Raw genomic sequence first — 12,958 nt, 5'->3', positions numbered from 1 at the left:
TGGCACTTCTCAGGGAAAGCATTCCTGACTGCTCCATCTATGAGACCCCAATGCTGACCAGTCTCTTTTATATTTCCCCATTTTATCTTCTTCATAGCACTTATGATAAGCTGAAATGTTTTAAACTGTAAAAAAAAAATCTATCTCCTCACTCTAGAATCATATCATCCTATTAGAGTAGCCATTAGTCATGTGTCTACTGAGCACTTGGAATGCAGCTGGTCTCAACCAAAACATGCAGTGAGGGTTAAACATTCACCGAATTTCAAAGACATGGTAGAAAAAAAGAATGCAGAATACCTTATTAATAATATTTTGGTAACTGTGTGGTGATGGATGTTAACTGACCTTAGGTGGTAATCATTTTACAATATACACATATATCAAAGCATAATGCTGTACACCTAAAACAGTGTTATCTGTCAATCACATCTCAATAAAAAGTACCTTTACATGGATTACATGTTGAAATAACATTTTGGAAAGCCTGGTTTGGTATGTTATTAAAATTAACTTTATCTGAGGAATTTCCTGGTTGTCCAGGGGTTAGGACTAGGTATTTTCATTGTTCTGGGCCCAGATTCAATCCCTGGTCAGGGAGTTAAGACTCCGCAAGCCACAGGTGAGGTTAAAAAAAAAATGTTAACCTTAGCTATGTCTTTGTATCAATGTGATACACCATATTTATTTCTACGGGACAGCACTGCACTAGAAAGTCAAGCCCTTGAAGACAAAGACCTCATCTCTTGTGGTCACCACTGTGGCCCAGAACAGTGCCTGGCACTTTGTAGGTACTCAATACATATATCTGTCGAATGAATAAATGAATAACGGACGCTATTTACATGATATGCATCTGCCACTGCTTTCTAAAGTCTCTTTCTGTGTTTTCCCGTCTTCTCTGTTACGCACTCGCTGCCTGAGATGAGGACCTGGTCTTCCTTTCCTTTGCATCACCCATGTCACCTGGGAAGGCACTGTGCAAGCTGTGGTCGGTCAGTGGGGTTGCAGACTGAGCAACCAGGCAGTACCTGGTAAGACTGTGGCCTAGGTCTGCGTGATGAACAGAACTGAGTCTTTTGGGGGCCTTTTGGGAGGAGGAGTAGAAGAGAGGGTGCAGGCTTTACTGGAGCCATATTTGCTTTGTTTTGATCTTTTTTGACTGCGCCATGCAGGATGCGGGATCTTAGTTCCCCAAGCAGGAATCAAACCGGTGTCCCCTGCATTGGGAGCTTGGATTCTTAACCACTGGATCACCTGGGAAGTCCCTGGAGCCAGTTGAAAGAGAGAGAAGGAAGAAAGGAAAGAAGGGAGGGAAGGAGGGAGGCAGAAAAGGTGGGAGGCAGGAATGAACAGACAGACAGATAAGATCAAGGACATGCTAAGAAGATTTTTGTGGAAATAACACCTTGAAGATCCTTTGAGGCTTATGATGGGGTGGGGGTGGAGTGGAGGAGGGAATAAGAGGAGTCTCTCTTGATCTCAAGAATATGAAGTAAAGGGGACTGGAGCTGGGATGGGAAAAAAAAGGATTTTGTCCTCCGAATTATAAAAGATCATCCTCGGTGTTTACAAACGAGCCCTGGCTCTGAACACACTGCTGTTTACTTCCTGGCCAATGGCACTCCAGAAGTGACAAGTGAGGCTGGCTGGGAATTCCACCTGACTCCAGGCCCAGTGGCCTCCGATGGCTCCCAAGGGTGTCTCCCAGCCCAGCTGCAGCAGAACTTAAAATGCCAAGGATGGGGACACAGGTGCCAGGACTTGTGTGACTTGGGCTAAGGCTCTTAGTCCTTGTCAGTAAGAAGCAGTTTGTATGTGAGCAACTCAAAGTGCCTTCCTTCCTCGACCTTTTGGGAGAGATGGAAGGTGCAGGAGTCTGGGTACCTAGGGTGGGGGAAACATTTCCAACATCAGCCTAAGAGAACTCTGTGAAATCCCCTCCTGACCCAAAAACAAAAGTCAACACTTGGCAAAGCCCTCAAAATGGGCCAGGTTTTGTCCTAAGCACCATAACCCTATGAGATGGGTACTATCAATATTCTATTTCCCTATTGTATAGCCTATTATTAATATTCCCTATTATTAATATTTCCCTACTGTATAGCCCAGAAGCTTGAGGCACAGAGAGGTGAGGTGATTTGCCCAGGGTCACACAGCCCATGAGTGACAGCTTTAAACCAGGCTATCTAACTCCAAAGGCCCTGGGAATCTTGATTTTAATTACAGGGCAGGGGACATTTTCAAGCTCCCTGTGAGATCTTGTCTAAGCTCCCTGTCTAAGGCTTGGGAGCTTGAATTTCCTACCTGACCTCAGGACACAAGGACCTCTGAGGACAAACACAATCACACCTCCAAAACATGAGTACTTTGAATCACCCAGGGATCTGCCCTTAAGGTTAAGACTGCGAACACAGCCCAGGCTCTCTTCCTTGAAAAGACACAGACCTCAAAGCACACAGTAGGTTGATGGCTGGCCGGAGAGGTTCAGAGAGGCCAAGGGTATTTTCCCGAGGACACACAGCGAGTCAGAGTCTACTCAGACACCCTGATCCTCCAAGGAGAAGCGTTTCCTCTCATTCTGTCTCAAGGATCTGCCAGGAGCCTCCCTGGGCTGAGGTTGGGACAGGAAACCACAGGTCTCCCACTTCCTTTTCCCCGGCCACCTCATGTGGACTGCGAGGAGTCCCTGATTCATGAGTCCAGAAGGATCCTTGGTCACAAGCAGAGTCTGAGCCTTAAAGGCGCCCCAAATCATCTTTCTCCAATTCAAAGACGGTGGGGAAGAGACACTAGAATTACCTCCATGGGGGCTGGGAGTCTCAGCACTAACTTGGGACAAATCCCTCCACGTGGATCCTCAGTTTCTTCATCTGTAAAATGAAGGGAATTATCCCTACCTCACAGAGTAAAGTCAAGGTGGGGAAACCAACCTAGGTTAATAAACTTGAAGGAACTCTGGAGAGTCATTGGCAATCAAGAGCCCAGAGACGGAGGGTCAATGAACTCGGTGGCTGGAGGTCCCATCCCCTTGGCTCTGAAAAGGTCTGGAGTACGATGAAGAAAGGAGCCCTGTGTCACACGTTCTGGGTAGCACTGAAAGGTAGGGGCGCTTATTTCATTTCTGGAAAAGAATAATATTATCTAAGCACTTTAGATACTATTCCATTTAATTCTTATAAGGCGGGTCCTATTCCTATCGCCATTTGATATGTGAGGAAATGAAGCACAGAGAGGTGAAATAACTTACTCAAGGTCACACAGCTATTAAATGGTAAAGGTGGGGTTGGAACTCAGGTTTGACTCCAACCAACTACCCTTAATCTCTGTGGGTGGTACATGCCAGGTGCCCAGGCTGGGTAAGAGAGGGCCAGGGGCCTCGCTCCTTCCCTCATCCAGTAGGATCTTCTCTCATCTATTCCCTGTATACACGTACGTGTGCACCTACAGAACCCCAGTGCTGAAGGGCCCCCTAGGTCCCAGCGGCCCCATTGCCCGGATGGGCAGACTGAGGCTACCGCCCACCTTCTGGTGCTTGCGCTCCTTCTCGATGCGGTCCATCCTTTCCAGTCGCAGTCGGTCCAGCTCGAGGCGCAGCTCGTCCAGTTCGGGAGCGACGTGGTGGCGGCTGACGAGCACCTCAAGGATCTCCAGGACACGCACGACCTTGGGCATGAGGCGCGCGATGGCCTCGCAGCCGTGCTGGTCGATGACCCGCTCGAACTCGTGGCCCACGAGCGACGCGATGTCGTACACGTCCATGACCGTCAGCTCCGCCACGTTCTTCTCCAGCGCCGACTCGGCCGCCAGCGCCGACCCCCGGTCCTCCTCCATGGCCCCCCCGCCCAGCCTCTCCCCCACCCCGCAAACTAGTGCAACTCCCAAACTTGCCGCTGTCGAGGGCAGCGCCGGGGCCGGGCCCACCTTTCGCCGCCGCCGCCGGCCGGCGCTTAGCTGGCCCTCGGGCGAGGGCGCACCTGGCAGGCGGCGGGCGTCGGCATGGGCGGAGGCGGTGGGCCGGGAGCCGGAGGTGAGCGATCAGGGTGCGGGTCTCGGCGCCCGGATCGGCCCGGAGCCTGCTCCCCAGTGAGGGGAGGAGGAGGCGGCGGCGGCGGCGAGGAAGGCGCGCGCGTGCGCAGGCCCGCGGCGCCTCCCAAGTTGGGAATTCGAGTTGGGCGCAATGGAGGCGCGGGGTCTAGCTGGAGAAGGGGCTACGCTGCCCTCTCGCAAGCAGTCCTCGCCCGAGGGCTCGCTCCCTCGCCCTGGGCCTGAGAAGGAAGGGCGGCCGCGGCTCCTCCGGGAAACTTTGGCGGCGGCGACGCCGGCTGACCAGCTCCCCCCGCAGGGATGCCGCGCGCCCCGCCCCGATCCCGGCCTGGAGAGGGGCGCGCCCGGCTGCCGCCGCCCGAGGGCGCCCTAGGGTCCCCGCGGGCACCGCACCCCCACCCTCCGACTCTGCAGCCCCCCGCCCCGCTCCCGCCGCTCCACCCGCGGGACCTTCCTTCCCCGCCTCCAGCCGGCGCCCCCAGCGCGTCCGGAGGCGCCACCCCCGCCTCCAGCGCGGTCCTAGCTCCTCCTCTCCCAATCCTGTCGCGGAGGGGTCGAGACTAGCCCAGAGAAGCAAGGTGGGTGGTAGGGTGCGGAGGCGGTGGGGCTGCGGGTCGCAGATCTCTTGGGACCACTCACAGCGCCGGGGGGCCACTCTGCGTTGCAGAAAAATGGAGGGCTCAGGAGGTGGACTCCGGGATGCGGCCCATCCCGGGAAAGGGTCGAGGACCCCACGGCTCGCCTATCCTCCCCGCCGGCCGGGTCAGCGGGCGGACCTGGCGGCGCCGGGCCCTGAGCTTCAGAAGAGGCGCCCAGGAGAGGGACAGAAAGATCGAGGGGTCCTCTGGTCCCTAAGCCTCCGGGCTGCCCCGCTTGCCGGCCAGCCGCATCCGTTAGCGGCTCTTTGTGACACACCTACACCACTTCACAGAGGCGGTGAGAACAGGGTTTGAATTTCAGCTTTCTTGTCACAAGCCCCCTGTTCTTTTGACCTGGCTAAACCTGCTAGTCCATCAGACCATCCTTCCTCGCCCAGGTGAGCCTTCTCGGAAGCCACAACCCCATCCTTCACACCCCTTTCTCTGCATCCCCACATCCCACTTCGTACTCCTATAAAGCTGCTCTTAACACAGTGAGTTTTGACCAAGGTTACACTTATTTCCCTCTTCAGAGCTCCTTGAAGTCAGAAAAAACCCTGAACGCCATTGTAGCTATAAAGTGCACCCCAACTTGACACACATTATTTAAAACGAAAAATGCTTAAAGTTTATGTAAATATATATATAATTTTTATGTATTTATTTTTGACTGTGCCTGATCCTTGTTGCTGCATGGGCTTTTCTCTAGTTGCAGTGTGCAGGCTTCTCTTGTTGTGAAGCACAGGCTCTAGGGTGCCCAGGCTTCAGTAGTTGTAGTACATGGGCTCCGTGGTTGCAGCCTCCTGGCTCTAGAGCACAGGCTCAGCAGTTGTGGCACATGGGCTTCATTGCTCCGCAGCATGTCAGATCTTCCTGGATCAGGGATTGAACCTGTGTATCCTGCATTGGCAGGCGGATTCTCTACCACTGAGCCACCAGGGAAACCCTAAAAATGTTTAAAGTTTAAAATATATTGAGCATTTGCTTTATATTTAGTTTAAAAGTAGTGTTTACCATGTGTCAGGCATTATTCCAGGTACTTTACAAATATTTCCTAACTTACTACTTCTTAAAGTATGGCCACATGACCATCAGGGTTCCTCAATGCCCGAAGGGTCTCTTTGAGGTCCCTCTGCTAGCTATACTTCAATGACAGGCTGCATCTACTTCCTACAGGTAAAACAAATCAGCATATCGTGATTGACTGAATGTGCAGATACAGATCCTAGGGGCTAGCTCTCTGATAATGAGCTAGATTTTAAAGAGATTTGCAAAAATATGGAACAATGTCACTGTCCTCAGCACTTGTTTGTTTCTTTTGGAGCATAGTTAATGTTTATTGAAAAAATTCATGCTAACATGTGTCTGTTTTAAATTAATCAGTGTTTTTTAAAAACAGCTCAAATTTCTAGTTATAGTAGATATCAATAGATGTAACATTTTAACAAAGTCTCTTTAAGGTCTTCAACAGTTCCTAAGAGTCCCTGAGAGGAAAAAGTTTGAGAACTGCTGCCTTACTACTTCTTAAGAAGTATTATTATACTTTACAACAGAGGAAACTGAGACACAGAGAAGTCAAATCACTTGCCCGAGGTCAAACAAGCTGGTAAGTGTTAAAGCCGGGGTCAGATCTGTGCACAGCCTCCCAATAAAGTGGATCTATGATTTGTTGTTTAGTCACTAAATCTTGTCCGACTTTTTGTGAGTCCGTGGACTGTAGCTGCCAGGCTCCTCTGTCTATGGAATTTCCCAGGCAAGAACACTGGAGTGGGTTGCCATTTCCTTCTCCAGGGGATCTTCCCAACCCAGGGATTGAATTCAAGTCTTCTGAGTTAGCTGGGGAGAAGGCAATGGCACCCCACTCCAGTACTCTTGCCTGGAAAATCCCATGGATGGAGGAGCCTGGTAGGCTGCAGTCCATGGGGTCGCTAGGAGTCGGGAACGAGTGAGCAACTTCACTTTCACGTTTCACTTTCTTGCATTGGAGAAGGAAATGGCAACCCACTTCAGTATTCTTGCCTGGAGAATCCCAGGGACAGAGGAGCCTAGTGGGCTGCCGTCTATGGGGTTGCACAGAGTCGGACACAACTGAAGCGACTTAGCAGCGGCAGCAGCAGTGTTAGCTGGTGGATTCTTTACCATCTGCGCCACCTGGGAAGCTCTGATCTATGATTATCTCCACCCTAAATCAAGGACAGTGAGGAATAGGGAGGGACATTAACTTCCTCTAGCTACTGTAACAAATTGCCACAAACTTGACTTCAAACAATAGAAACATTCTCTGACAGTTGGGAAGCTGGAAATTTGAAGTCAAGGTGTGTTCCTCTGATGGCTCTAGAGGAGGATCCATCCTTGCCTCTTCCAGCTGCTGGCTTCCAAAAGTCGTGGCAGCATCACTCCAGTCTCTGCCTTGTCTTCACACGGCCTTCTCTGTAGGTCTGTCTTCTCTGTGTCTCTTAGAGGAACACTTATAGGACTTCCCCGGTGGTCTACTGGTTAAGACTCAGCATTTCTACTGCAGAGGGCAAGGGTTTGATCCCTAGTGGGGAACTAAGATCCCACCCACATGCTGCTCAGAGCTGCAAAAAAGAAAAAAATAGGAACAGTTGTCTTAGATTTAGGACCTACCCACACAACCCAGAATGATCTCATCTTGAGATCCTTAATCACATCTCTACAGACACTTTTAAAAATAAGGTCACATTTACAGGTTCTGAAGATTAGGACAGAAACATAGCTTGTTTTGTGGGGTGACGAGTGTCAGGAGGAATGGCACCATTCAACTTGCCACAGGAGGTTAGGTAACTTGTTTAGGGTCCCACAGCTAGGAGGGACAGAGCTGAACCTGGTGTGCCCCCATGGTGAACTAAGGGATAAGTAATGGATGCTCAGACTGGGGCAACTTTGCCTTCCTCAAAGCAGGCAGCAAAGAACTTTGCTAGAGAAGCCACAGTGTCAGCCAGCAGCTTGAGCCTCAGGACCGGGACAGGAAAGGGATGGGCGAGTGGAGGAGATGGAAATGACTTTGCCACAACATGCCACAACTAAGACCCCAGGAAGGGAAAGGGGAGGCAGGAGTCCAGGATGACCTCCCCCCGCCAGATGATGAGCCTGAGTTCTTCAGAGAATGTTTACAATCTTAAGTAGGGAGAGGCAGTTAAGCTCTGATGGTTAAGCTTCCAGTTCACTCTACATTCTAAGCTTGGTGCAGTCACTGACAGGGTGTGTGGCCTTGGGCAGGTCACATGACTCTTTGGGGCCTCAGCTTCCCACTCTGTAATATGGGGTCACAAAGGGTAATTGTGATTATTAAACAAATAAGCATGTGAGCCAGCCACACAAAGTTCTATAGAAAAACTAGATGAAGACGATGAAGATGAAAGAAACCTGGAGGCGAGAATTCCCTGCTGTCCAAAATTAGGACCCCATGCTTCCGCTGCAGGGGTCCAGGTTTGATTCCTGGTCAGGGAACAAAGATCCCAAAAGCTATGTGGCATGGCCAAAAAAAAAAAAAAAAAAGGAAACCTGGAGGAGATGTCTAGGTTGGGTGTAGACGTCTGGTTGACAGCGGGGACCTGGAGTAGAGCAGTTGATGTGGTAAGACCAATATTGACGTTCACTGATTCAATAAATACTTAGCTCTTAATAAATTGCCACGTTCACTGCTAAACCTGTGGGCTATGACAGTATCTGAGAGACAGGATTACTGCTCTTGTGGGAAACAGATGGTAAACAAGTAAAACCAAAAATAAACTAATTTCAGGTAGAACAAGAGAGGGCTGAGAAAGAGGAGGGGAATTAGCAAATTAGTGTGTTACAGGAACTAGATGTGCTAACACAAGTCAATTTCAAAAAAGAGTTCCAGACACCATATTGTCTCACCTACAAATATTTTAATATGTATTTCTAAAACAATGAAATTATAAATCTATAGTATCATGATCACACTTGAAAAAATTAATAATTTCTTCATATCAAGCATCCAATGTTTGAAATGTTGTTTTATGAGTTTATTTTTTAAGTTTGTTTAACTCAAGATCCAAATCATATCCACATATTCCAATTGGTTGATATGTCCCTTAGTCTCTTTAAATCCTCCTCCATCTCTTCTTTTTCCTCCTTGCCTTGAAATCAATTTGGTGATGAAACAGGATTGTTTGCCTTATAGAGATTCTCAGTCTAGATTCTAATCATTTTACCTCTGTAAAGCCCTTTAATCTGTTTGTTCCATCTTTTCTTTAGACTGGTGTTGGCTTGAGAGGTTGATCTGATTTGAATTCAGTTTATCTGGTGGTAATGTGTTCTAGCATTTCCTTTTGTTAGGAAAGAGTCTTTTCTGTTTAGATGTAAACCACCTGCAGTGATACTGACCCTTTAATGTGTGCAATTCAGTAGTTTTTAGTATGTTCACAAAGCTGTGCAACCATTATGCTTGTGTGCTAAGTCACTTCAGTCGTGTCTGACTATTTGTGACCCTATGAACTGTAGCCCATCAGGCTCCTCTGTCCATGGGATTCTCCAGGCAAGAATACTGGAGGGAGTTGCCATGCCCTCCTCCAGGGGATCTTCCTGACCCAAGGATTGAACCAGTGTCTCTTACGTCTCCTGCATTGGCAGGCGGGTTCTTTATCACTAGTGCCACCTGGGAAGACCCATGACCACCCTGTAATCTCACATTTTCATTAACTGCCCCATAAAATCCTGTACCTATTAACAATCAACCTCCATTCCCCTCTGCCCAAACCCCTGGTCACCACTAATCTGCTTTCTGGATCTATAGATTTGTCTATTCTGAACATTTCATATAAAGGAATCATATACTATATGACCTCATGTCTGACTTCTTTCACTTAGCATCATGTTTTTCAAAAATATTTCTATTTGTTTATTTATTTGGCTGTGCTTGGTTTTGGTTACAACATGCGGGATCTTTGATCTTTGTTGTGGCATTTAGGATCTAATTCTCTGACCAGGGATTGAACCCAAACCCCCTGCATTGGGAGTGCAGAGTCTTAACCACTGGACCACCAGGGAAGTCCCTTTAACTCATTTAATCCCCACAAAAATTGTTTATTCCCATTTTACAGATGAAAAACTGAGACAAAGAATGATTCAGTGCCTCACCAAAGGTCATATAACAAACAAACCTACTGCATCAAATGTGAACTTGGACCCAGAATCAATTTCTGGTGCTCTCTTCCACCGCCTTCCCCCTGCTCCCCAACTTGCCCCATCCAATCCATGCTCAGCCTGCTGACTCACACTCAAACAGAGCACATTTGTTCCCTGGGCTTCACACACATGGGCTGTGGTCTTCTCTTATTCCCTCCGTATCATATGATTCCATTTATTCAGAATGTCCGGAATAGGCAAATGCACAGAAAGCAGGTTGGTGGTCGCAGGGCTGCCCCACCCGGCACACGAAAGGTGCTCACTCAATAGTTGTGAGCTTCCTGGTTGGATAAGGGCCTTTTCTCTTTTTCTACCTACCCTCTTCTGGAGCCTGGTTTATCTCAGAGAAATGAGGAGTTCTGTTCCTATGAAGTGATCTGAAGAAAAGTATTATTTAACCACAGGCAAAACAACACAGAAGGTGGAAACAACCCAGGAGTCCACTGTGAGATGAATAAACAAAATGCAGTCCATCCATACAATGAGACAGGATTCCGCTATAAGAAGGAATGAAGCACCAACACAGGCTACGACACAGACAAACCTTAAAAACTCGAGGCTGGAGCCTTCCCTCACGGTCCAGCGGCTAAGACTCGGCTCTCCCAGTGCAGGGGGTCTGGGTTCGATTCCTGGTCAGGGAACTAGATCCTAAATGCCACGGTGAAGATCAAAGATCCCACATGCCACAACTAAGACCCAGCACAGCCAAATCAATAAACAAATGGAAATACATATTTTTGAAAAACATGATGCTAAGTGAAAGAAGTCAAACCTGAGGTTACATAATATATGATTCCTTTATATGAAATGTTCAGAATAGGCAAATCTATAGACCCAGAAAGGTTAGTGATGACTGTGGGCTTCAGGCAGAGGAGCATGGAGGGTGACTGTTAATAGGTACAGGATTTTATGGGGCAGTTAATGAAAATGTGAGATTAGAGAGTGGTCATGGGTACAAATTCGATCCCTGGTTGGGGAACTAAGACTCCACATGGCAAAAAAAAAAAAAAAAAAAACAAACAGGTCAGAGGCTGGCACGTGGTAAGAGCTACGTTAATGTTAGCGGCTGCTCTTTATATTGTTGTTGTTACTATTACGTTTGCTGTTGCTGTCACCACTGAAGCATTTCATTCAGAACACTGACGCCGTGGAGTCAGCACTGTTCTCTTACTGTGGTGTTTGAAGCTACTAGAGGAATTAGAAATTAGGGCAACCAAGTCCCATCAATTGCACCTGCAACACATCTCAGAAATTCTTCGGCTTCCTCATCTCCCTCCTAGCACCCTAGCCCCACTTAATATTATTTCACCACCTGGAAGGCTACAGTAGGCTTCTAATTGAGTTTTCTGCTTCATCCCTTCTTCCTTCTAATCTTCTACTCAACAGTCAATATTTTTTTTTTTTCTCCACTACATGGCATGTGCAATCTTCCTGACTAGGGATCAAACCTGTGCCCCCTGCAGTGGAAGCATGGAGTCTTAACCAAGGAATACAGGGGAAGTCGGCATTCAATAATCTTGATAAATACATACATTGTATCACACCAGGTATCAATGCCAAGTTATAATAAGCCCAAAGTCCTTCCCAAGGCTGACATAACTTTTATAGTCCATCTTCACCTCACACCTAAGCAACTCACTGTCTGAGCACCAGCCACCCTTCTGTTCCTTTAGTCCTATGTACATGGTTCATCTAGTCCAAACTCACATCCTTGGTGAGAGCATCCAAATGGCTGAGCTTGGATCATAGCCCATGATCAAGGGAAGTGAAGTTTAACCTTTTTTGTTCCTTTTTTTCCCTTAAGTTTAACTTTTTAAACTTCCATAGAAGGAATAAAACTCTGCTTTCATCAAAAATCACATAGGGATGGACAGCCCAAACTTAGAAAGCAAGTTCAGGTGCTGAGTGGGAGACAGCATATGACTTGTTGAGGAGGGCATGCAAATTTGAGTCAGAGCGGAATTGCTGGGAAATAATGGAAAGGTGATTAAAGGTCAGTCCACTGGAGGGTCTCTTTCTCCATCCACTCTACACACAGTACTCAACCTTCCCTCCCAATAACATGGAACAGCTATTCAAAGGTTATGGGCTGGGACTTCCCCAGTGGTCCACTGGTTAAGACTTTGTGCTTCCAATGCAGGGGATGTGGGTTCTGTCCCTGGTCAGGGAACTAAGATTTCTCATGCCATGTGACAAAAAAAGTTAAAAAAAAAAAAAAAAGACTATGGGCTTGCTGATATATTCATGAATAAAATGATGTAATGTCTGTGATTTTTTGCTTTAAAATAACCCATTGGGAGGGTGGGATGGTTGGGAATGTGGAGAAGATGAACACTTGCCTTTTTGTTAATGATTGTTTAAGCTGGGTGATGGGTATATGGAACTCCATCATACTATTTTCTCTCCTATAATATTAGAACATTTTCATTACAAATTAAAAAAAATACAGACTGTGGGCTTGAGTGAATGACAAAATATTAGCTTTCCTGGGATGAGTTTTGCTTCAACTATGGGTAAAAGAAGAGAGACTTGATGCCACCAACAAGAATGGAAAATCTGGAGTGGGGAGAAGGGTGAGTGGGTGCTGGGAGCTCCCACAGTTAGCTGCATAAGGAAGAACTGAGCCAGAGGTTCCCGGAGCCAGTTGCCTGGGCACGTGGCAGAGAGAAGCAGTGATTATGTGCAAGGAGAAGTTACTGCTTCCTGGAAAATCAGGCCACCAGCTCCTGAGAAACCACACTAGGACTTGAGAGGGAACTTTGGGGCACTAGAGAATAGCTCCCTGTGCTGTTGCCATAGACTATCTAAAAGACTGAAAGTCTGTGCACCTCAAATTCATATGTTGGAAACCTAACCCCACAATGTGATGATTTTAGGGGGAGGGGCCTCTGGGAGGTGATGAGGTCATGAGGATGGAGCCCTCATGCATTGGATTAGTGCTCTTATAAAAGAAAGAAATGCCTGCGGGCTTCCCTAGTGGCCCAGTGGTTGAGATGCCACCCTTCCACTTCAGGGGTCGTGAATTCAATCCCTGATCAAGAAATTAAGATTCCGCATGTTGCTAGCCTTGGCCGAAGTTTAAAAATAAATGAATAAAAATT

The 12,958-nt window shown here is 47.7% G+C and overlaps 1 protein-coding gene across 5 annotated transcripts in view; it reads right to left on the bottom strand.

Annotated features, from left to right (window-relative positions):
* Positions 1-4,393, bottom strand: part of RILPL1 (Rab interacting lysosomal protein like 1) — a 42,894-nt gene extending 38,501 nt beyond the window's left edge. For 3 of the 5 annotated variants that reach the window (XM_055551021.1, XM_055551022.1, XM_055551024.1), the window contains exon 1: positions 3,526-4,393. In XM_055551021.1, the coding sequence (XP_055406996.1) occupies positions 3,526-3,834 (309 nt within the window). In that variant the 5' untranslated portion in view covers positions 3,835-4,393. The remainder of the gene's footprint in view (positions 1-3,525) is intronic. The other 2 variants (XM_055551023.1, XM_055551025.1) reach the window with 2 other exon arrangements.
* Positions 4,394-12,958: the final 8,565 nt, after the last annotated feature.

Source organism: Bubalus kerabau, chromosome 16, assembly GCF_029407905.1.
Source record: "Bubalus kerabau isolate K-KA32 ecotype Philippines breed swamp buffalo chromosome 16, PCC_UOA_SB_1v2, whole genome shotgun sequence".
Taxonomy (NCBI): Eukaryota; Metazoa; Chordata; class Mammalia; order Artiodactyla; family Bovidae; genus Bubalus; species Bubalus kerabau.
The sequence above is the reverse complement of the archived record's forward strand: the minus strand, read 5'-3'. Positions and strand labels throughout refer to the sequence as shown.